We start from the raw sequence: 26,238 nt of genomic DNA, 5'->3' as shown, positions 1-26,238 counted from the left end.
CTTTCCCATGTTAAGGATAGCTTATCCTTAAATATTATGCATTACTATTTCACTTTTAACTAACTAGAGGTATCTTTTCGATGCCCTGCTTTTTTGGCTGGTTATTGCCATTTTATATTTTAGGTGTTTTTTTGTTTTGTTTTGTTTTGTTTTAAGAAACAGGTCACAATATATGGTTTCTAACTAAATAAAAAATATATCAAAACAGAAAAAAAAAGTTAAGAAGACTGTCCTTTTCGGTTGCAGAATACCTGCAGTCCCTTTGCGACACCCTATCTGGCAACTTCACCACAAGGAACCCTTTAGATTTCCAATCTGTATACAGTGAGTGCTCTGCTTTTCCTTTGTTTTTCCCAGAAGACAGGAGACCAAAGCTATCAAAGTACCTGGATGGCACTATGAAAACATGCAGCACATCAGACCTTCGCTTTTCTCTAACCGATCTTACCGCCAAGTAAGAACAGGGGCAAGATTGATGACATTGGTTCTATGTAAAGCTTGCCTTGGACACGTACAGCTATGCAGGTTAGATAACAGGAATAAAATTATGTGGATCTTTAGGTTTTTCTTTTTCAATGTTTGCAGTCAAGCCAAGGATATATATCCAATGCAGTAAATAATATATTGCAATGTATGCGAAGGGGTAAAAGAGTAGAAGTCAGCAAAAGTCAGAAGACAGATGACTTAATTTTCATAGTCAGAAACAACTGCCTAAAGCAGATGGATTCTGAGCTATCATCAAAGAGTGGTCAGGCTTTTGAGAGGCAAAAGGGGAAATGTCAGTGAGATAAAAATTAGAAAATATACAACCTATCCAGGAGACTGATCTAGATCAGTTTGGCCACAAAAGAGAATTCATAAAAGAGAGTAGCAGCAAACAAATCAACTAGAAAAGTTAGGTTAGAATCAAACTAAAAAGGCCTCAATTACAGGCTGTGTTCTATACACTGCACACTAGTTCTTTTCGTATTTTTTTTTCTTATTAAGAGATGCTTTTGATTTCCCTAAAATCTTATGATTATGGGAGAACTGAATTTTGGCAGAATTAAAGTATAATTTGCTGATGAGTGAAGGCTTCCACTCCCTCTCCACCAGCCTATCACTGAGTTTCTTACAGGCCACAAAAATTCTCCTGGTGGGAAGTGATATAGAGATAGTATAGCAGAGTTAACCTTAATATTTATCAGTAAAATGCAACTTACAGCTAGAAGGATCTCCAGTGAAGGAGAGTTTTAATACAGGAAGCTATTGTGATCAATTAAATCTTAGTAATTTCATCTGGTAGTTTCAACCCTCCGAAAAACAAGGTGATTACCTGGAAGACTTTTAAGTTAACAGAGAAAAAAGCATTCGTCAAATTGGTCACTGGGGAAAGAGAAGAAGATGCATGCTAGAGACACTATGGAGGAAAGAACAGTAGAATTTTGTTGGTGATAATGAGTCAGAGACAATAGAAATTTTGAAGGAAGTCAGAAGAGGGGTCAATTTAGAGGATAATATATTAAGTTTAAATGATTTGAAATGATCTTAATGACACAACAACTAGGATTATTCTTCAATGTAGAAATACTAATACACAACAATTCAAGACTATTACAGATGGACATTTAGATCTTATTTGAACAAAGGTAATAATTGAAACTTTAAATACATACCATTTCTGAAGAAAATGGTCAAAGATAAAAAAAAGAAAATAGGATGGAGGCCCAAATTTGGAGATACTTTTTGGAGACAGGCAGGAAACAAATCTTGGAGACATACAGCTATTTCACAGGGAAGGGTGTTAAAAGAAACAGGCTCCAAATGGAATCACTTTTGCAAAGCCCATGTCACCAAACCAAGGCTTAATACTTAGCCTAGTTGCATTTTCAAACTTCCTTGGGAATGTCATCTTACTGGTCTGTTTGTAATTTCCAGGTCAACAACAGTGAGGTAATCTGCCTAAATATACCCTTTTGTCCCCCAATAGGAGGTAACCTTGCCTGAAATAACCCTTTTCTGTATTTATGACTTCCTCTTCCCACGCTCTCTCTGCCTTTTAAAAGCCTTTTGTACACCCCCTCAGAGCTCCTCTCCACTTGGTAGACGGGATGCTGTCCGATTCAAAATCATTCAATAAAGTCAACTAGATCTTCAACTTTACTTATTTAAATGTTATGTTTTTAATAAAGAGAAATCCGGATATGACATGATAAAGAAATAGAGTAAGTAGGTTTGATAAAACAGCAAAGTCATGTTTTTGTGCATATTAAGGAAAAACTGTGTGGTGGGTATGTACAGACAAAAGATAAACGTAACATTCAATTTTCTAATAGTTAAATAATATTGACTAAAAAAACAACTAAATATAGACAAATACAATATAGTAAATTTAATCTACTAAAAGAGCAGCTTCAACAAATATGATTTTTATAAAGTGCATAGAGTTAACCACATAAGAATTTGTGCTTTTCTAAAACATTGATTTCTCAGTGAACTAGTTTTGAATTGCATTATGTTCTGAAACTCATCTACAGATGAGAGAATATTTTGAATTTAATATCTAAAATGATTTTATTTCAATATCACCAGCTTCTCACCAAGAAATATTAGTTCTTTGTTATGATAATTCCTCCTGGGCTTTATCAAAATAATATACAGTATAACTACAACAGTGTCAGTCATATTATTTCTTCTCACTCAAAAGCCCATTTCCCATTCTGGAAAGTCATAATAATAAAATTAGAGCATTATCTTTATGTTTTATAAATTACTTACCAGAGTGGTAAAGATATAATGATAATATTCTGTCATCATCCCCATAGCTAATGCCTAAGAAATAAAAAATAAATATAAGTATACTGATACTAAAGGTACACATTATATGAAATACATTATGTCAATAAGACAAATGAGAACAAAATAGTATGATTTAATAAAGAATCAGTCTATATTATTAAGGTTACATTAAAATTGAGTCAAACTAAGTCTTTCCTCCATAGTTGAAGAAGATTAGTGGTTACTGAAGAAATTTCAGAACTAATTATCTTGATAGAATAGCTATTAGTTGAATGTGTGCAATTGTGAAGCTTATTGCTTTGCATATTGAAGGGGAAATTTCATTTGACACAAACCTGAGATAGCACATCTAAGTTCATTATGTGTGTAATGTGTCCACCATTAATACCCTAATGAGGAACACCATTTTATTTTGATAAAAGGTATTACTCAATTAGGGAAAAATGTGCTGCAAAGTACAATGCCAATAGCAATTTTTTTTAGCATTTTAGAGATGTTTCCCCGAAATTAAAGTAGTAGGTGTAAATCACCACTGTCATTCAAAAAGTACAGATAAAAAAAATATATTTTTATTCATAGGCCAATTTCAATCCTCTATGTTTTATTTCATACTTTTAAGTCCTTGTCAATATTAGACTACTAATATTAAAACAAAGACTTTTGGAAAAAGAGTCAGTAGAAAACAAGCATTTTCAGGTGCATCTAACATCCAATACTGTTCCACACACTAACTACACAAATTCATTCTGGCGGAAGTGGCATCTTAGCTATTAAGACATGCATGTCAATTAGTGTCTTCAATTTGCCTCAGAAAAATCTAGCCAGCCCCAAGCTCCACTCAGTTTTAAAGCTTTCAGAAAAGAGAACTTCAAATTCACTGTTGCTGAGTATTTAGAAAAAGCTTAGTTAGTGTAAACAAATTAAGCAAACAAATTAGCAAATAAGGCTACACTGATAAATCCATTATTTTTTTTCTGGATATTTAAAATATTGGATTAAACCCATCTATGTCTGCTCTCCAAATCCTATACCATATCCTCAGAGTTCCATGGTTAACCAATGTTGAAGAATCTCAGAAAAAAAATATAAATCATAAAATAGAGTCCTAGTAAATGTTGTCTTGCTACATTAACAAGAAGGAAGTTATTTGATTTATTCTTGAATTGGTTTCTAGAATAACTGAGTTCTAAAGAGGAGACAAATCTCTGGGACAAGGTAACTTAAAAAAATACTGCTGTATATATGTGGTTTGCCAGTGTTATAGAATCTAAAGTGTGATAATGCTACTCTGACTTCTTAATTTTCACATTCTCATTTTACCTTTGCTCTGAATTTTCATTTAATAATCCATATATATACATATACATACATTATACATATACATATACATATACATATACATATACATATACATAGCCAGCAACCGGAACGCCAGAATGACCAGAATGACCAGTTGCTATGATGCCCACTGCAGCCAGAGAACCAGCCTGATCCGAGGGTGGGGCTGGACGGCCAACCTCCTGCAGCCCCTTCCTCTGGCAAGCCCCGCCCCCTTTGGGCCCCCACTACCCCAATCAGCCTGAAAACCCTCCCCCCTGCCAGCCCCACCCCTGATCGCCCCCCCCTACTCCAACAGGGAGTGGGACCAGCTGGCCAACCTCCTGCAGCCATTCCCCCCACCCAGCCCCACCCCAGATCGACCTCCAGACCCCAATTAGGGGCAGGGCCACCAGCCAACCGCCTGCAGCTTCTCCTCCAGGCAGCTGGCCCCCGATCAGCCTCCCCAACCCCAATTGGGGGCGAAGCCCACCGGCAAATTGTCCTCTGCCCCTCCCCACAGCTGCCCGGCCCTGATCGGGACCCAATTGGGATGAGCCAGTCTGACAACCTCTCACCATCTCCTCTTCCCGACAGGCCTGGCCCCAATCCACCCCAATTGGGACCAGGCTGGCCAGACCCCACCCGTGCATGAATTCGTGCACTGGGCCACTAGTCTTGTTATGATTATGTATCTTTTCCTGTTGTGTATATATTTTAAATATTATCATAATTCTGTTTTCTTACTAGTATGTGTATCCTGACCTAGGTTTATTTTAGAATAAATATTTTTGACTATCTCTAAGTCAGAATACACACAAGAAAACAAGTATAAAATAATGAATGAATCAAAGAGAAGGCAGAATGGAAATTCTATTAAAGATGATAGGCCTCTCACCTTTCAAATAGCAAAATAAGTCATAGTTATTCTAGGGACAAAATAGCTGATCATTTACATGCTAATTGGAAGCCTAGAGAGAGACCCTACCAAAGCTCTGTTAGCTGAGTATTAACTCACTCCAGGAATAAAGAAAGGGTCTCCTTTCCAAGGCTGTTATTTTTGTATTTAAATACATTTTTTATTGATTTCAGAGAGGAAGAAAGGGGGGGAGAGAGAGGAAAATAACAATGAGAGAGAATCATTGATCAGCTGTCTCCTGCACATCCCACAATGGGGATAGAGCCTGCAACCTGGGCATGTGCCCTGACTAAGAACTGAACCATGACCTGCTGGCTTATAGTTCAATGTTCAACCACTGAGCAATACTGGCTGGGCAAGTCTGTGTATTCTTAATGTGATCAAGAATTGTTTTTGTTTTTTTTTGTTTTTGTTTTTTAAATATATTTTATTGATTTTTTACAGAGAGGAAGGGAGAGAGACAGAGAGTTAGAAACATCGATGAGAGAGAAACATCGATCAGCTGCTTCCTGCACATCTCCCACTGGGGATGTGCCCGCAACCCAGGTACATGCCCTTGACCGGAATCGAACCTGGGACCCTTCAGTCTGCAGGCCTACGCTCTATCCACTGAGCCAAACCGGTTTTGGCAAGAATTGTTTTGATATTAAATGAAAACAAATCCCTACTCTAGATTTCAGTGCTTACTTTATTGCATTATTTTGCTCATTAAAAAAATAAAAACAAACAAACCTCACATGCTTTATTACCCAAATATAACACTAGATCAATTTTCCAAATCCAATTAAATATTTTACTGTAGTGAAATCAATATTCATATGGGAAGATTGGAAAAACTTCTGTTTAATAAAATAAACATGTTAAAACAAGCATTTACTGCTGGTAATTATATGTTAAAGGACATAATTTGACATCTGAATCTATATCACTCTCTAGTAGTGAAATTTTATCCTACACATGCAAGATTTGAAGATAGTTAAAAAATTCTAAAACACCATGGTGTCAGCAATGTACAGAAAAATTCTAAAAAACAAAGTATAAAAACTTACGTTCAAATATAGGTTTTACCACATTGTAAGTATATGGCCTTGAACAAACTATTTAACTCCCAACATTAGTTCCCTCATCTGTAAGATATCTACACTAATAAAAGACAAAGATGCAAATTGACCATACCTTTGCTACACCATAAGCCACGCCCACCAACCAATCAGAGCAACTATATGCAAATTAACCCAACCAAGATAGAGGCCGGCAGCCACGGAGCTGGAGCAAGCAGGAGGCTTGGTTGCCCCAATGATGGAGGAAGCCAAGCTTCCCTCCCGCCGGCCCTTGTTGGCTCTGAGCTCCTCTCAAGACTACAAAGTTTCAATTATAGAAGGTAACTAAATCCCAAAATAATTTAAAAAAAAAAATAAAAGAAGAGGCTGGGAGTTTCCATCGCTGCCCCTCAGCCCCTTACCCAGACTGGCCAGGCACCCCAGTGGAGAACCCCCACCCTAAAGGGCTGTGGCCAGCCTGAAAATAGCCATCAGCCCCTCACTCAGGCTGGCCAGGCACCCCAGTGGGGACCCCCACCCTGAAGGGGGTGTGACCAGCCTGCAAACACCCATCAGCCCCTCACCCAGGCTGGCCAGGCACCCCAGCGGGACCCCCACCCTAATCCGGGACACCCCTCAGGGCAAACCAGCTGGACCCCACCCATGCACCAGACCTCTATCCTATATAATAAAAGGGTAATATGCAAACAGATCCTAACAGCAGAACGACTGGGAATGAGTGGTCACTATGACACACACTGACCACCAGGGGGCAGACGCTCAATGCAGGAGCTGCACCATGGTGGTCAGTACGCTCCCACAGGGGGAGCTCTGCTCAGCCACAAGCCAGGCTGATGCAGCCAGTACAGCGGTGGTGGTGGGAGCCTCTCCCGCCTCCTCAGCAGTGCTAAGCATGTCCGACTACAGCTTAGGCCTGCTCCCCGCTGGCAAGTGGACATCCTCCGAGGGCTGCTGGGCTTCCAGAGGGATGTCTGATTGCCAGCTTAGGCCCAATCTCCCGGGGAGCGGACCTAAGCCAGCAGGTGGTCATTCCCCGAGGGGTCCCAGACTGTCAGAGGGCACAGGCCGGGCTGAGGGACCCCCCCACCCCCCATGCACAAATTTTTGTGCACCTGACCTCTAGTAAGCTAATAATAATTGCTGTTTTCAAAGGTGCTATTAGGTCTGAATAGTGCTGAAATAATATTAAGAGATCTTACTGCTATAAATTATTTGATTTAGTATTATCTTTTAAGTAGGCAATGCTTATTCTGGAAGGAATCTTTCTTTTTTATTAAATGTCCTGTTAATAAAATTATATAGATTGCAAGTGTACAATTCCATAATGCATTATCTGTACATTGCACTGTGTGTGTACCACCCAAAGTTAAATCTTCTATCACCATGCATTTGACTCCCTTTCCCCTTTACTGTCCTTCCACCCCCTTCCTTCTGGTAACCACTATACTGTTGTCTGTGTCTATGAGTTTTTGTTTGTTTGTTTTCTTGTTTGTTCATTATTCCTTTAAGTTTTATTTCTTAACGTCACTGGGTGGGATACACATCCTCTGGTATTTCCTTGCTGTTGGACATTGGTCAAGTTACTTAATCTTTTTGAGACTCATTATCTTTATCTTAAAGTAGAGATGGCCCATTTTTCTTTTGGTTGTGATGATGATTAAATATGAGCAAATGTGTAAGGCATCTCACAGTAGATACTAGCTAAATAGCAAATCTTTTTTTTTTTCCTACCAGTTGATTTTAATGGCTGAGCTGCTCAACTGTTGACCCCTAGTTTCTCCTTCATTTCAGTACAAAACAGAAATATCTGTGTCATTAATCAATATTCATATTAAAAAACAGTATTTAGCCACATAAATAACCTATGAACTACAATCTGTTTGAAGATCATCAATCTTTTACTTTTCCTGCAAAACAATTTATTAAAAGCAATTGTCAGACTTTTTATCAGAAAATTACATCTAGGAAAATACTCTGTGTGTATGGACAGAAAATAAACTGTCCATATAACAATAACACTTTGATTTGAAAACCAAAGTCCAAACTTTAAATGCAAATTTAAAAATAAACTAATAATTTAAGTAATTTAAACATTACCTGTTTCAAAATGCCTGCTGCCATTTCATGGCTACAGTCAAAGATTACATGGAACTCCTTGCCTCTTTTCATTTCTTTTAGTAAGGGTTTTGCATCCTTTGTATCAGCAGGTAGTTGACGAATTTTAAGTCGAAGATTGTACCTTGATGGAGCTTTGATGAGCTCTTGCAAACGAATGAGACCTTTAATGAAAAAGGTACAAAAAAAGAATATTAAAGAAAAGTTGGAGTGGGCCATAGAATCACAAAACATACCACAATGTCTGATTTTCTTGCCCATGTATATGTGCATAATGTAGTATGACCATTAAAATTCCTATTTCAAAACTCTAGATTCCAGATGATTTTCATTAAAATAATCATTTTTGGAATTCTATAAGGTATTTTTCAAATTATGAAATACATAAATGACTATGTATTTAACATAAATCATTTAAATATGTAAATGAAGGGTGTCAAATTGTCTTCCTCTGTACCTCAATACTACTCTCAATTGTCTCCCTCTGTACCTCAATACTACTTACTGTTAATAGCTTGAAATATAAATATTCCATATACTTCCTGTGCAATTTCAAATATATACTTAGAGTTTTGCTTTGTTTTGTGTTTTATATTAATAGTTGTTTTGTGAAAATGTCTCATACACTGTTTTAAGTCAGTGACTATTATTCTAGTTTGTCCACCATTAAGAGTGTTTTATAGAGGACATAATTTGTGTAATTATTCTCTATTGTTAGAAACTTTGGTTACTTCTTTTTTTGTTTTTTGTTTACAAGTAATGGTTTAGTAATTTGGTGTATTTTCAAAAGTGAAATAATATTCCTTAATAAAATAGACTCTAAGTAGCCTGAACCATAATGAAATTACTTTAAGAAATAAACTTTTTAATATTGTTTTCTAGGTATAATATTAAATTCAGAAATTAATATAACCACAGACATTGGTAAAGTAAACATTTTCCTAGAGCAGTAGCTCCTGATTACCTTAAAAAATAAATCAAACTAATAGACACATATTTAATAGGTCATAGAAATGTCATGCACTTAAAATAACAAAGAAAAATAATTGACTGTATTCCTTTATACAAACTTAAAGTAATGAAACCCCTTTAGGAAGTGATACAAAAGACACAATATATAAAAGAGCTTGATAAGAAAAAAAGATCATCCAATTATATTCAAGCTTGAACCAAATTAGCAATTTCCTTTTCTTTCTATTCTTTCTTCTTATCCACCTACCTCTTTTTCCATTTTATTTCTATATTTTTATTTCTCCATTTCTATCTTCCCTGAAAAGCTATTTTCATAAATATTAATATGACAATAATAATAAAGGAAAAGATTTGTAAGAAACTAACCTGGAACATATCATTATAACTAAAATCCTATCATTTATTAAAATATATAAGATCTAAAGACTAAAATCCAATTATAAAAGTTTTAAAATAAATAATATATTCTCATATATTTATGCTGTGTGCACTTTAATATAGTGCAACATAGGTAACAATAAAATTAACTTAACCAATTATTTTCATCCACAAATAAGACATACAATTTAAAAACCATACAAACTGAAACTTATCTACTATCTTTTGCTTTTAAAATAGCATCCCATAAAAATTACTTTATTGTAGATTATTTTACAATTTTGCCATTTAAAATTCTCCAAATAACGATGGTATAATTTACAAAGTATAGTATTATTAGTTCATTTTGTTTTACAAATTTAAATATTTATTAATATAACAAAGTAAATAGTATATAATTAATTGATACTAAATGTACCCTTTAAGCAATACAATTCAGTTTAGAGAATTAACATGTATATAATGAGTACAGATTATATTATTTAGTATATACATAAAATTGAGCTGTACAAAGGTAAAAATAAAAATATCTGCTACATATAGCACCTGCTTATTTGTAGCAGAGTTTAACATTGGACTTATAAAATCTTTCAAAGCATGTATAAAAGTACCAGATCCAGAGGAAACTTTAGTTTCCATGGTAGATCAGCAGTTCTCAAAGTGTGGTCCGCAGACCCCTACATCTTACGTTTTCATAATAAAACTAAGATATTATTTGGCTTTTTTACTCTCATTCGCTCTCATGTGTGAAGTAGAGTGTACTAGAGGTTACAAAATGTATGATGTTACAAGAGATTGAATGAGAAAACAAGTATGAAAATCTAGCTAACTCCCATTAAATCAAATATTAAAGAGACTTATGATAATATAAAGCAATGCCACTCTTCTCACTGTTTTTTGTTTGTTTGTTTGCTTGCTCTGGAAAATATAGGTATGTTTCATTAAAAATATGCTATTTATGTGGTTAAATAATGGGTTTGCTATTGCCATTATTAAATGAATCAATATGTATTTTAAATGTATGATTTTTATTTTGAATATGGTATCAGTAAATATAACACATAAGTTCTTTTAGATATAATCATGAAATATTAAGGATGTGAAGTACTAAAACCAAAATGTCTAAGAATTATTTGATTGGATTATCTCTAAATTGTTGATAGCTGTAAATTTTCATTATTCTAACAAAATTATTTATATAAACACAGACTGATCAATACCTGATCAGTAGCTTTAGCTGAAGAAAGAAGAGCAAGCTGCCCTTGGCTTATTTACCTCACAAGATTTTGTGCAAGTTAAATGTAGACTTAGGGGAGTTGGTCTATCATAACAAAAAATAGCCTGGGTATTGTATTTGAATCTCAGTTCAAAAATCTATGATCTGTGTAAAAAGATAAAACCATCTATGTATTAATATATAAAACACCAAAAAAAAGAAACTGGCATATATTAGATTCTCAAATAAGTGGCAGTTGTCATTGGTGTTATTTTTATTAACATAGGAAGAATATAGTTATTTTTTTTAATGTGCTAGTTATTAAGTCTGTTTTAGAAGGTATTTGACACTGATTTAGACTGAAAACCTAACAATATTTTAATCAATTTTTTAAGAGATGAACTTATTACCAAAGGAAAGGTTATATAGTTACAAATTAGTCTAGCAGTTTTTTAAGTTGAAAAAGCTCAACTAACTCAGAAACATAAATTTTATGAAGAAAAAAATCCATCAAGAGTATTTGTGAAATTCACCTTAAGTATAAATACTGCCAAGGATATTCAAGTCTCTTAAGAACTCATGTGGATAGTCCCTGGAGCCATAAAACAATAAATGTTTACTTATTCTCTTCACACATATACATCCCTGCTGGCATTAATGTAACAGATTTCAGTTTGCCCGTTTCCCTGGGGAATAATATTGAAGATCTAAGAAAATAACTGTTGCTACTAGGAACTGCCATTTCCTAGTGAAGAATTCAAGTGAAATGTCTTCATTCAACATAGATCTACTGCATGTCTTCTATGTGGCAGACACTGTTTCACTGATAAACGCTATGACTGAAGTTATATTATGTATTCAGTCTCAACTGCATGATATCAAGTTTGACTTTGGCATTTTTTAATACAAAAGTTGTTCCTATAATGTTTTTCATAATCAGTTTTTGGAATCAAAGTGGTTCAATAGCATCAGAGAGCAGAAACCTGGACACCTATTTGAATCCTAAGAGCAGCATCATAGTTTTAAGTTACGGCTTTCCATCATCTCCTGTACTCAGAAGTCTAAGCACTTCTATCTCTCTTGGCTTCTAAGCATTCATTGACATGCCCTGGGGTGTTGCCTCTTTTTTAATCTATATTCTCATTCTAGGGTCTTTGTCTTCCTCATTATCTGACATTTAGATACAAATGTCTATCCCAAACCTGTTATTTAGAACACTTTGGAAGAATAAGAGGAGTGACAAAATGGAAGATGCATTCAAAACATCCAAAGAAAGAACAGACACTTACCTACCTATTTGATATAAGTAATTGAATGGCATCCTGTATGTGGATGGTGTTTTCTCCATAGTAAAATGGGCATAAATGAAAGGAATATATTCCAATTACAATACTGGCTATGTATTTTCCTGTACAGATCTCTGTCGATCTTCCTACCTCCCCCAATATCCTCCTGCAACTAACAATGTTCTAAAAATAGTAATTCCTGAAAAAATCACCCTAATCAAATTCATCATCATATAGAACTGAATATGCATTCTTTGTAAAAAAACAAAAGAGTTTTCCCCCTTTTTTAGGGGAAAAAAAGTGAGCCTCTCAAAGTATTTAAATGGTTTACATGCAGTCCTGACCTATGGGGCCTTTGGTCAAAATGGAGAAATAAAGGGACCCATCTCTGAGATGAAATAAAAGGAAAAAGTCTATTTTATTGAAAATGTGGCTAAAACAAATAATTTCCGAAGAACAATTTTCAGAAAAATAGTTTAGCCAATTTGGCACCTGGTTAGGTTATTTAATGAAAGAGTAGAATTATAACTCCTTAAAACAGCCTTTTAATTAAAATGCCCACTTTTCCCTAATGCAATTAGTTGATGTAATGGTAATAAAAAAGAAACAATCTGCACAGATGGGTTTCTGAAAAGCTTCTAACAAAGAAGAGCTGCGCATTGCAATTATCACTTTATTTTGGAAGATGAGTAACATTCTATTGCCTCTAATTCCTTCACAGATAGTATATTTTTTTAACCTCTTTCCACTTTCAGTTATTTTACAATAGCTGAAATCAAGGTTTATCTTGTGCTTACAGGGAATAGAGGTCTGAGCTGCTCTTTTCAAAAGTTTCCATCAATTTAGCTTTTAAGGAGACTCCAGAAGGAGCCATTTGTGCACACTCCAGCTGGCGCTTCCTTCCAAAAAGATCAATCACACCACCTCTCCACAGGCCCAGCCTCTCCAGGCCCCAGGAAGGGAGTCCCATGTCTCCTCCCATCCCCAGGTATTGATTTGGGCAGCCCACAAACTAGAGCTTTGCCACCTGGCTTACTCAACAGCCTTATTTATCATTTCAGCAAATGTGGTCTCTGTGCAGGCCAGACTTCCCCCAAAAGTGCACTGTATAATAAACGATACAAAAATGACTCATCTACATTGAATGGTTCATCACACACACACACACACACACACACACACACACTTTTTTTTTTTTTTTTTTTAGTTGAGAAAGGATCATTCATTGAGAGATCAAAGAATAAGGTTTTGAGTTATTTTTATGAGGATGTTTTATTTGTACTACAGAACGTTATAAAGAAAACTTGATAGAATATGTAGACCAGGTATAGATTTTGTAATGTTTGGTAATACTCTAAATATAGAGAAGAAAGCTAATCATAATTTTTAAAAATTTTAAATGGTTTTGACAGGAGAGGTAGATTGGCACTACAAAAATGTTTGTCTCCAAATTTCTGTGAGCCCTCCTCCTCTGGGGTTAGGTGAATTTGTTCATCAGTACTGGGGAAATAGAAAATAAAAAACACTGGGGTCTAGGAAAAAAAGGGAGAAGAGGAAGGGAAGACGAAGCTTCCAAAGCTGTTTCAACTTGTTCGAAGAGAGAAAGCTAGTGATATAAAGTAAAATTAGAGGGCTGATCTCCTGAAAAAACCTTCAAATCCTAACAGTAATCTTCCAGACAGGGACTGGCTCCTCTCTTTCTGAGATTTTTGTATTTTTAAAGTATGCTAGAGCCTAAGAGATTCAAAAATCAAAATATCCTAGCTAATAAAGAGGAACTATGCTAATTGACCTTCACGCCATCGCAAAGAATGCGATGCCCAGAACAAATAAGGAGGAAATATGCTAATTGACTGCCCCACCCTCAAAGATGGCAGCGCCCACAGCCAATAAGGGGGAAATATGGTAATTGACTGCCCCGCCCTCAATGATGGTGGCACCCACAGCCAATAAGGAGGGAATATGCTAATTGACTGCCACACCCTCAAAGAAGGCAGTGCCTACAGCCACTAGAGGGCTGGCAGGGGAGGACAGTTGTGGGTGATCAGGCCTGCAGGGGAGGGCAGTTAGGGAAAACCAGGCTGGCAGGGGAGAGCAGTTGGGGGCAACCGGGCCAGCAGAGGAGCAGTTAGGCATCAATCAGGCTGGCAGGAGAGAGGTTTGGGGTGATCAGGCTGGCAGGCAAGCAGTTGGGAGCCAGCAGTCCTGGATTGTGAGAGGGTACAATTCCCTCCCCAGTGCATGAATTTTGTGCACCAGGCCTCTAGTGTAAAAATAATAAAAGTACTTTAGCTTGATATATTGAAATCTAAGTAGCAAATGAGTTTCAATTGCAATCTCAGCATGTGAATGTGAAGAACATTGTGTTGATAATGATTTTCATACTAATTCTGTGTTCAGGGGCATGTTTCAATAGGGATTGGACCTGGGGTGGTGGGCTAGGCATGATAGCATTATGTAAAGGTCATCCCTATATTAAAATCTCCTGCTTATTTTCTGTATCATCAAATCCTATCCATTATATTTTTATTGATAGAAAAGCATTTCTATACTTCAAAATGGAAAATAATACAATGCCAACCATACATTTTAGGCATCCTGCTCTCTACGGAAGCCAGGACCTGAATGATTTAATCCTGAACCATAATGCATTCAAACATGTAAAGTCCAAAGAGGAATTCTGACATGCAGTCTCCTGAAAATATTTTACAAGTGTACAAATTTATAGTTTGAAGCGACTGGTTACAATTCTATATTTTCCTCTCTTCAAATAACCTCAAATCCTGAAAACTCACTCTGACACATAATACACATAATACACATAAACACACACATGCGCACACATATGTACACCCATACACACTACTCTGCTTCTATTTCCCTGGGAAATATAATTTACCTCTTTGTTGTCATTTCTCTGTAGCAGAGTTTGACCATGATGTTTTTGTTATTTCTGCTTGGCTGACATTTGTCAAGTCCACATCACAAATACTACAGAACTGATCTAGCAAAACAGATGCCTCTTAGTAAGGCCTGGGTGAGGGAGTCACCAACAGGCAATTACAGAGTAACTGTTAGCAGGTAAGTCGTGAGGAGAGGCTAAAACCCAAAGGTCAATACTGTGTGTTGCAGCATGCTGTGAAATTTCAGAACCATACAGTGGCATGGCAGTCCACACCCACCTCATTAACTTTCTCTCGAGTGGCTACAGACAAAGGTATTTAAATCTTTTAAACTTTAGTTTTCTCATATGTAAAAATGTGATAATATTTATTAACATATAGGAAAAAATCAAATGAGCTAATAATCATTTGAATCACTTGATACTGTGCCTGGCCCAGATTAATCCTTTTCACGAGTTTATGGTATGTACTTCTCTCTTGGACCCCAGAGATGGCAGGCCTGTGTGTGCTCCAATAGGCCCTGTTAGCTCCCCAAATCCTGTCTGCAGTCTTGTGAGTGATCTCTATCAAAATCTCTTCAAGTATCTAAATCAGTTCTGTTTCCTGTTTGTAACCTAATTAATACTCTATCTATATGCTGATGACTACCAAATTTCTATCTATTGCCAGAACACTCCCCTGAAATCTGGACTCTTAAATGCACTCTCCTGTTTCACAGCTACGCAGTAATAAATTAGCCTTACCCCAAAAGAAGTCTGGCCTTTGCTAGAGGCTCTTGGGAGGTAATTCCTAAGTCCTTGGAATGTCCTGCCTGACAAGAACGTCTTTGTTATCTGAGGCCCTTGTGTTATACAGGATGGTCTAGCGATGTGACTTGTAGTCGGTGTTTGAGTTGTGAGGTAATCGATCTCTGGAGGGTCAGCCAGGCCAGTGCTCAGCCATGTCTGCATGATTAAGCACCAGTAAAAACTCTGGACACCAAGACTCAGGTGGGCTTTCTTGTTGGTAACATTCCATGCATATTGTCACTTAGTGTCGCTGGCAATAGTTAGCACTGTTCACAGATCCATGGGGAGAGGGCACTGGAACCCCTGAGTGTGGACCCCCGTGACCTTTGCCCCATGTGTCTTTTCTCTTGGCTGATCTTAATCTGTATCCTTTTCTTGTTATAAATCACAACAGTATAACAGCAGTCAATCATTCTGTGAGTTGTTCTAGTGGATTATCAAACTTGCAGGTGATCTTGAATACCCTTGAATTTACAATTGGTGTCAGAAGTGAAGGTGTCCTTAAAGACACCTAACTAATGCAACATGTCAACTCTGATTTATAGTAGATACGTGGCCCTTCATCTCTCCACCCTCTGAAATATCTCCTCCCTCAGTCGTCCCAAGTAGGACAATGGCAACTATTATCATTCCAGGTACTCAGGCCCGTAACCTAGTGACATATTTGATTCTTCTCTTTCTAGCACACCTTCCATCCAATGGATTATAAAATCCTATTGGATCCTTCTTCAAAATATATAGAAAAGCTACCTACTCTTACTACTTCTAACACACTGAATTGAGCTACTTTGACCTCTCAAATAGGTTAAAGTCTCCTAAGTAACATTGCCCTTATATATTTGTATATTCGGGTACATCTGGTAATAATAGCTCAATGACTAGAGGGCTTATTTCATAAGTTTGGTACGTACAGTGTCTGGACCATTTTATGATAGAAAAGTGGGAATGAAGAATGCAGGAGCATGAAGAACAATTTTAGTACAGGCATAGAACTATGGGAGCCGATGAATGGAACTACAGTCAGTGGCCATGGAAATATGTTGTCCTTTGGCTTGACTCAATACACAAAGAATTCCAATGTATAACGTACATTAAAACAGTGGCTTGTGATTTTCTAGGCCAAGTACTTCCAGATAATCATTCCATCTAAAGAAAGTTATACAGACAGCAGAATGCAATACTGCTAGGCAAGGTCTCAGGGCTATAACCAGAGGTCTCAATTTCAGAACAGGAGAAGCAACAGGAATAATGGGAAAGAAATGGACAGAGAATGCCAAAAATTGCTACCTTGGGCTTGAGGCTCGGTCCAAGACTAGCTTGAAGTTGAATGCAAAGCCAGCTCCACGCTACCCCATGAGGCTCCTAATTGGTCACAGCTTTCCCCAGGCTGAATTGTTACATGGAGTGCATTGGTGTTCCCTGCAAAGCAGGGGCTGCCCGCCTGAGTGTTACTCCTAAAGTCAATACCAAAATAGGATTTCCCTGTTTCTTCTCTCACTGCCATGAGGAAAAGCAATTATGCCATTATTAAAACATAAACAGGGCTTTTCACTGTGCTAAGGCTAAGATCCTTTGGCCTCTAAGGCCTTGGGGTCTAAGTTCAGTAAGTACCAAAATCAATTCTATCCAGAATGCTTCAGTTTGTGAGAAGCCAACAGACCTAGTGTTAAATTTTAATTCTTCTTTCCTGACTGCTATGAAAATTTGAAGCATCCAATTCATGAGTGTATAAGGACATACTGACTGATTTCCAGCCCAGGTAACGTTGGGTTGTGCTCAGAGGGGGTACCATAGTCACGATTAGTGGCTTCGCCCTAGGCTGACCCAGCTCTAGATCCATCCTATCATCTAATTTTAATTTGTCCGTTTTGTACAGCAGGGGAATGTAGGCCTATGCTTGGTATAATCAGACAGAGCAGGTAACGGGCTGGACAGTTTAATGAGAAGACAGCTATATCGTCAGAACTCTTTTGGTAAGATGCACAGACCCAGTTCACACTACACTGAGCAAAAAGGGAACGCGCTGCCTCCCGTAACTGAAAGCAAACTCCAGGCATGCTTACAGGCAGGAATTCTTTGTTGCTCAGTTCTCTCTTCCTCTGTGTTCCAGTCCTTTATCCCGTGGCACAGATAATCAACAGAGTCTCATACCCTTAAAGAGATATTTTCTTTGAAATTCCTGTCAAAATCCTAAGAAGGGCCCTGTGTGACCCAGACTGGGGTTATCTGGTATGAAAAGGGCTGACATTGGATGCATCTGTGGGTGGTGGGGGTAAGAAAGTGAGCCTTGCCTGAACCAGAGAGAGGAAGATTTCCTCAGAGGGATTCTGGGAAAACACACAAACACAGCCCAGGTATACATCATGGCAGCATCCCAGAAACTTTCTAAACAGGATAACTGCACTTTGGTTTGTGATCAGAGTTTGGTAATATTGCGATTCAATAGTTGTTTAAAATTAAAACCATTTTATTATTTTCACCAAACTGGGGCCCTTTTGAGAGAGACAGTCTAAGTAAGAGATGTAAGTGATATAAGTGTGTAGTAATTAGACCAGGAAGAGCATTCCCCAGGAACATTCTGGGCAAACCAGGGATTCTGTTCAGTCTTCCTCTCACTTCACAGCTTCTTCATCCTGCATCTTAGATATGTTATCGCCTGCTGTCCTGGCAATGCTACCCGCCCCCAGCAAGACTCATTGTCTAACTCTGAAGGCCACATAGCAGGTTCCTTTGCCTGGAGACAATTCTGCTCAGATGAGCCCCTGTCCTTCTGTCACTCTAACTGCCCTCTCAGCCTGTGATAACCCAGAGTCAGCTCCCAGACAGTAGCTGATTAGATACCTGCTGTTGCTAAATCCTTACTTGTGTCCAGGTCAGTGCAGTTATCAAGTGGCAAATCATCCTTCATAGCTCCTTTTCTGGCTCTATCCCAGGATACTGCTGTTGCCCGTTTTATCCTACCACTTAATGCATCAAATATAATTTAAAGTAGACACTGTTGAAACAGCTTAAGAAGCTTACATGTTGGGCCCATGACTAACAATAATTACCAGAACTACTATGTGCTGGTATAAATACCAAGTAGAATGTGACTCTTAAGGAGCTCAGATTTTATATTTTTGTCCCAGAAAAGAATACCATTAGCTCCCAATGCCTTCAGCAATTGTGCTCTTTAAACATGTATCCTATCTCATAAAAGGTTTAAAAATGTGAATATATCAGGAATTCACAACAGCATATACTATGTGCTTTGAATTTGGAATGTAAAAATGAAATCCAATAATATGAAAGGTATCTGCTATTTTGAGATTAAAGGATAGTGGGAAAAGAGACATGTAAATCATTTCTCTACAATGAATTAGGAGCAATGATGTGAGTGTCTCTAGAGTATAATGGAAGTGGTAGGGATAGGATGCCCAAGATGGGCAACCATGTGGCAAGTGGAAATGGATGGACAGGTATTGGAGGAAGACGAAACTGCATGTACAAGATATGATGATATGAGAGTATGGAAAGTTCACAAAGACCTGTGAGTTCTTTGGTTGGTAGTGCTGGAACTTCAAGTATAAGCTGGACATAGTGGGGGGTGAATCTGGACCAGAGTGAGGCAACAGCCAATTGTGAAAGACATCATATCAAATTGTACTTTCTACGAGAAACAACTTTGTAGTTGCAAGTATTTTAGACAAAAACAATCTAGGCTGGCTAAAGCACAAAAGGAGAGTAGATTAGAACATTTCAGGTAGTTTCATGAAACCCAAGTATGGGATTTCAGTCATTCCTTAGAAACAGAAACAAGTAGAAAGAGGCTCTGAAAAAAAAACACCCTTTTTATGCCTCTGTTCCTTTTTTGCATGCCTGCTTTAGTCTTTTCTTTCTAACAAGACCAGCTTTCTCTGCCACACAGTTCACACAGGAGGCATGGCCAACCTTCAAATTCACTCCTAAGTGTACTTCTTATAAGTCTAGCAGCTGGCAGAGCCCAGGTAACCTTTCTTGGTCCCAATTACAAATTTCTGAAGAGAAAGCGTTCACACCAACTGTGTAGACCTTAGTCTAATCAACTGCAGTCAGGAGCAAATAATTACTTTAAGGTATGAACATCACTGCCCGCGCCCCACTTCTGCGGGTGAGAAAGCTGGGAAGTTGGGGGATTTAGGTGTACTACCCCTGCCCACTATGGAATCACTGAAGAAATTAAGAAGATTGCTATCAACAGATTTTTGTTGTTGTTGTTGTTCAAAGATCACTTTGATGGTATTTGTAAGGATAGATTCTGGGGTGGTAAAATAGTGCAAGATATTACTAAAAGGGAGGTTGTCTTGTATTTAAGCCTCTATTAACATAAGTGAGAGAAGAGCAGAAGGCATTCTCTCTACACTCTCCCTAATCCCAATGTCCTACCACATATCTGTATGCATTTTCTGTCATTTATGTTTCTGGAAAAAGAATTTCCGTAATGAAGAAGTGTCATTGAATTTAATTGCACCTTAACTGAGGAAATGCTTGTGGAATTTTTGAATTTTCACTTTAGTTTGAAAGACCTTTGGGTTGTTCTGAAACCTATGTCACATTGCTAACTTAATAGATTTACATTAATCAAGATCACTAGAGTGACATATAACACTAAAAATCCAATCTATTCATTTATAACGACATATATATCTGTCATAAGCATGGTGATACTTGATTGCATGGCCACTGCATTCTCAAATTACATGAGAAAGCATATTGTAATCTGAAGGTTGATTAATATTAATTTGGAATCAGAACAAAGGGAGTTGGCCCAATGAATAAAATTATTATAGAAAGCATTTACTGAGGATTTGAGGTTCAGCCTTAAGAACTCTATAAAGAGGTACTACTGTCTGCCCCAATTTGCAGATGAGGTGAAGGCACTGTTGTCTGGGTTATGTTCAAAGTCCCAAAGCCAGATTCAAATCCCGGAAGTCTTTCTCCAAATCCAGTACTCAATCTTTGCATCCAGAATTCAATAAGCCTAGTCTTATTGGTAGTAAATCAGCTAAGAATTTATTTCCCATGAACACTTTTTCGATGGGTCATCTGTGTTTTCTTGTGTAAGTCTCATTTTAAGAAACTCAAGTGTCTAATCAATCCTTTTTCCAATGGACACATTCTTTCTTTCAGTATGTTAGTACCCTGTAATGGGAGATAATCAAATCCTTCTTACCTGGGAGGCATTCTGTCCTTAAGATAGCTTTACAACTTTTCATTCTGATTCATTATGTATTGTATTGACTTCAAAGTTTTAACTCTCAGAGGGAAACTTAATTTCAAAGTATGCCCAAAGTACTTAACTCCAACCCCCAACAGTGACAATGGCACATATAGAGTCCACTGACTTGTGGTGAAGTTTAAATTTTGTCTACCCCTGAGTTTAGGCAGTAAAACTATCCTATTTGATATGTATTTGTCATAAAAATAAAAACATTTCTAATATAGTTAATCATAAATCTTATATTAATTTTCTATTCCAAAATATTTTTAGAGGTTAAACTTTTTTTCAATTTTATTATCTTGATCTTTTCTCTGTTTCCTTTCTGATTATAATTTGTCATTTCTATTGCTCTTCAAATTCATCCCACTTTTCCATAAGTAAACTAAAATTTCCTGCCTTTTAAAAAATGTATATTTTTATTGATTATAGAGAGGAAGAGAGAGGGAGAGAGAGAAACATCAATGATGAGAGTAATTATTCAGCTGCTTCTTGCATGCTCCCTACTGGTGATGGAACCTGGGCATGTTCCCTGACAAGGAATCAAACCATGACCTCCTGGTTCATAGGTAGATGCTCAACCACTGAGCTCCATCAGCCGGGATAATTGTCAGATGAAAGAGGAGTCCTTCTCTATTAAGTCCTTCTCAAACAATAACCTAATGCACTGCTTAGCCTCTATCATGACTGATATTAAGTAGCCCTTAATTGTCATTCCATGTAGAACTGCTGAATACATAGTCTAATTAGCACCTCACCTCCAAACACACATATATTTTAGATATTTATACATTGTCCTTTGCTCCTGTTTCTTATTAACATGATGCTATCTTGACATCTCTTAATTGAATGTTGCCTTTTGATAATTTGATATTTATTCTAAACACAAAAAAGAAAGTAAAAAACAAGCTGATAATTGTTTCTTTTCATTTTTGCAACTCAAAAGATTTTTAAAACGATATTTGTTAACATTTATGATCACATACTAAGTACAAAAATTGTGTTTTACTAATTTTTAACAGAAGTTCTGAGACAATTTTTATAAACAGGAAAATGAGGCACAGGGATTTGAGCCAATTGAAAGTAGTTTAAACCTAATAATAAGTGGCAGAGCTTGAATTTGTATTCATTGATACAGCTATTTTTTTTTTCTTATAAGCAATTATTTTAAAGACTAGGTGGTAAAAATGAGTACATTTAGGTTAGGCTAATTGGTTTCTTTTTGCCAAACCTGACAAAATATCTAGGTAATAATCTTCCTTATGAGGAGCATTTAGCCATTTTCATGATAGGTGGGATAAGTTCCTGGAAAAATCTCTACTCCACTAAGAATTCATGTACCAGACTTTCTGGGCAGAACAGAGACTCTGTAGTCCATGTGCTCAGATCTAAAATGCTCTTTGCAATTTTGCTGAATGGAAAATGTGTTTAAACCTTCTTAGACAATTGAAGGAAACCTATGAACTTGAGAGTTAGGGGAAGGAATGGACATTAGTTATCTTAAAGTCAGTAGCCTCCTAAAACTGTTAACTTCTAGAACTGAGAGTAAGAATCACTGATTTTGTCATCCGACATTCCTTAGCTATAATTTTCATATATTCAACAAAGTTAGTAACATTAGGGCATTTAATACCCATATATGTGTCCTGTGCTATTTCAACTTCTTGATAAAATTTAAAACTGCAATAAAAACATGAAGTTGTCAACAAAGAAGAGCTGAGAGAGATTTCAGAGAAGAGGGAGGTAGGGGCATGGGTTGGACATGCAGAATGGTTTCAGAAGGTGGGAGCAGTGGCAGAATCAATGTCAGAAGCTTGGTACAGAGGCCTCAGACATGAGACATACTGACACTTCGGGTGGGCAGGAGAGGAACGAAGTGTAAGTGTAAGCTGAAAGTAGCATGGCTGGGTAATGCGATAGTAGGATAGACCTTCATCCCAATTTGAAGCCTAATCATAAAGTTTCATCTCATGTTGGTCTTGGGTGTGTCACAGGGTATGTGAGGAGTCGGGCTAAGCAGTTTAGTAGCAGCAGAGCTGTGCAATCTCCATGTGCTGGTCATTCAGGCTCTCCAGATCCTAGGCCAAATACCCACTGAGGAAAGAAAGACTCAACCAGCAGGAAGCACAGAAGTAGAGATCAGAGAACAGCAGAAATAATTAAGCTGGAAGTTAGAACCCCATCAAGTTAGTTGTAATTCAAAAGCAATCAGATTTTAATTTCAACAGGAGACTGAGGGAAAAAGTCAAACATAAAACAAAACATTAGGATCCACTTGTAAGTTGGTATAGTTGTGGGTACCAGAGACACAATGAACTTACTTCAGTGCAGCAGATGAACTCTAAATCTGACTAAAGTAAGTCAAAACTATTGTTAGGCTACCTGCCTTGGTATTCACAAATCTTGATCTCACATATTTATTCAATTTATGATAATAATTTATTAAGCACCTACTATGTAACAGACCCTATTCTAAGTACATAGAACACCATGGGATCCAGGATGATAGAGACCTCACAGTTAAAGGGGGCAGACAGACATGAAACCATGTTGAAATGTACTGTGGTAAGTACTACCATGAGGCAGGGACAACTGTCTAGTAAATTAATGTTTTAGATGACATTTTAAAGGACCATGAGTTAAACAGGCTAAGAGGGAGGCTTGACTCTTGGAGGAAAAGAAAAACATGTCAGGCAAAGCTAACTTCCTGTGCAGAGGCATTGGTGACAGCATGGCAAGTTTGGGGAAGTGCAAATAGTCTGTCTCCCTGGCATTGAGCAGGGAGAAAATATGAGATGAGGAGGTTTAGGGGAAGATAATCAGAGGCTGTGCCCCTGGCGAGGCTAAGTCAAAACCAAGTAGGTTAAGGAAGTTAAGAGTCTGGAGTGTATGTTACCAAGCAGGACTTTGAAGAATTAGGCATGTAGAATGTTCTGAGTGGGTTATTTGGTATGAAATGCATGAGAGCGCCTGGGGCAAGCGATGATGACAGAAGTCTGGCTGTGAACATCAGCTGTGTAACCTCAATGCGCCCTCCCATGGAAGGCTCTGCTTCACTCTTTGAATATGTTTACAACCTTGACACAACTTTCAGCACATTTTGACATTTCCAAAGAAAACGTGCACGTGTAGATTTTTACTGAAGAATTAGTGGGGGAGACAGGGGAGAGGGCTTATATTACAAGAAACAACACACTTCCCCTACCCCCAAGTCTCTCTTCTTGATTATGTGGCACAATAGTACCCTTTCTAAGAATTGTTGGCTCTTCCCTTCATGCACTGTCCAATTCTCTCCCTTTTTCCTACGGCAAACAACAACTCTATCTCAACTCTCTCAATCTTAACCAGCTGACAGAAAAGCCCTGGAGGTCAAAGCCATCACAGGTTGGGTCTCTTCTTCATGGAGACCGCTATGCTACCTTCATATAGCATTCCCTTCCTATTGTTACAAAAGGCCACAATGCTCTCAATCCTGAAGTGTTAAACGTTTCTTCATTATTATTATTCTCTTTAGAATACAAGCATACTGCTATTTAAGGAAATGTTTGCTTGCACTAGCTTCCACACCAGCTATCACCTCCCTGAGTTGCTTTCCTTTATAAAGAAGTTCACAGCGAGTTGTCTATGTTCACAGTCTTTGATTTGTCCATTCTGATTTAAGCTCACTGTAAGTTGTTGTTTTTTTATTTTTATTGATTTTTTACAGAGAGGAAGGGAAAGAGATAGTTAGAAACATCGATGAGAGAGAAACATCGATCAGCTGCCTCCTGCACATCTCCTACTGGGGATGTGCGCGCAACCAATGTACATGCCCTTGACCGGAATCGAACCTGGGACCTTTCAGTCCGCAGGCCGACACTTTATCCACTGAGCCAAACCGGTTTCGGCTCACTCTAAGTTTTTTGTGCCCACTACTCAATTAAAAGTGCTCTTGTTAAGATTACCAATGCCTGGCAGGCTACTGAATTCCACAGTCAAGTCATAACCTTCATTTCACCGATAAGCAGTATCACTCCATGCTCCTTCGATATCATTTCTTCACTTTATTCACAGGGCACTTCCTGTTCTTTGTTCTCCCCTGTCTTACAGGTTCATCTCATCTCAACCCCTCTTCTTTAATTATTTACATCCACTTCTATGGTGATCTCACCCAGTTTTACAGCTTTGATATTACTCTCAAATGTATCTGCCAGCCCAGGCCCTCCTGGATCTCCAGGCGCCTATAACCAAATACCTACTCCATCACATCTCTACCTCTATGCCTGCAGACACCCCAAACTTAACATATCCAAAGCTGTACTCTCTGTCCCATTCACAGTCTTCCCAGAGTCAGGTGATGGCGACTCTGTTCTTCAACGTTCCACCTTAGAGAATTTCCTTTGCCTGTAATGCTCTTTTCCTATTTATCCACAAGGCTTGCTTGGCCAACCTATTTACAATTGTAATCTCCATTTATAAGTTATATTCCTCCTACATTGCTGTACTTTTTTTTCTGTTATACTTGTCACCTTCTAACACTCTGTAATCTATATATTTATGACACTGATTATTTATTTTCTGCCTCCCTCCACTGGAATATAAACTCAATGGAGGCAGGGATTTGATCTGATTATTTCTTGTATGTATCTCAGGTGAAAGAGCCTATCTAGCACATGGGAGATATTCCAAAACATTTGTTGAATGAATAAATGAATTCCATGATCTTTCATCTTGAGAAGCTCGCAGTCCATTGGGAGAAATAAATTACGCATTGAAAAAAAGGGATGTCTGCCAGTACTAAGCAGAATGTGCCAAGTGATAAGTGAGTAGAATAGACCCCAAGTGCAAAGACATTATTTTCCCTAAGGATCCAGAAGACCGGGCCCAATTTGAATAATTCATTCTGGGAGAAAATTGATCATGACCTAGGAAAGTGAAGATGGGAGGAAAACATTTTAGATGAGAACAATTTAGAACCTCAATGCCATTATATTTCTGAATTTAAAAGGGAACCATTTGCTTCTTAAAAAAAAAAAGTGAAAATACAAAGAGTTCATTCTAATTGGAGGTCTCTTTCTTCTTTGTCTACAAAATTTCAAAACAATGGCCCACTGAAGGGCCTCTCAATTAATGCATCTGCACTGGCTATTTCTAGGTGCTGGGGGTGGCTGTAGCCAAGGACAGCAGAAATCAGTCTGTAAGGCCCAGTTCATATCAGATGTTTCAAGTCAGTTAACTGCAAAATAAAGCGGGGAGGGAATTAAATACTTAGAAACAAAAGAGAAAAATG

The 26,238-nt window shown here is 37.5% G+C and overlaps 1 protein-coding gene across 2 annotated transcripts in view; it reads right to left on the bottom strand.

Annotated features, from left to right (window-relative positions):
* Window positions 1–26,238, bottom strand: part of GRIK2 (glutamate ionotropic receptor kainate type subunit 2) — a 565,655-nt gene that overhangs the window by 312,052 nt on the left and 227,365 nt on the right. For both annotated transcript variants that reach the window (XM_081093994.1, XM_081093993.1), the window contains 2 exons: window positions 8,173–8,354; window positions 2,758–2,811 (listed from right to left, as the gene is read on the bottom strand). In XM_081093994.1, the coding sequence (XP_080950120.1) occupies window positions 2,758–2,811; window positions 8,173–8,354 (236 nt within the window). The remainder of the gene's footprint in view (window positions 1–2,757; window positions 2,812–8,172; window positions 8,355–26,238) is intronic.

The sequence above is a fragment of the Myotis nattereri genome, assembly GCF_964212035.1.
Source record: "Myotis nattereri genome assembly, chromosome: 6".
Taxonomy (NCBI): domain Eukaryota; kingdom Metazoa; phylum Chordata; class Mammalia; order Chiroptera; family Vespertilionidae; genus Myotis; species Myotis nattereri.
The sequence above is the reverse complement of the archived record's forward strand: the minus strand, read 5'-3'. Positions and strand labels throughout refer to the sequence as shown.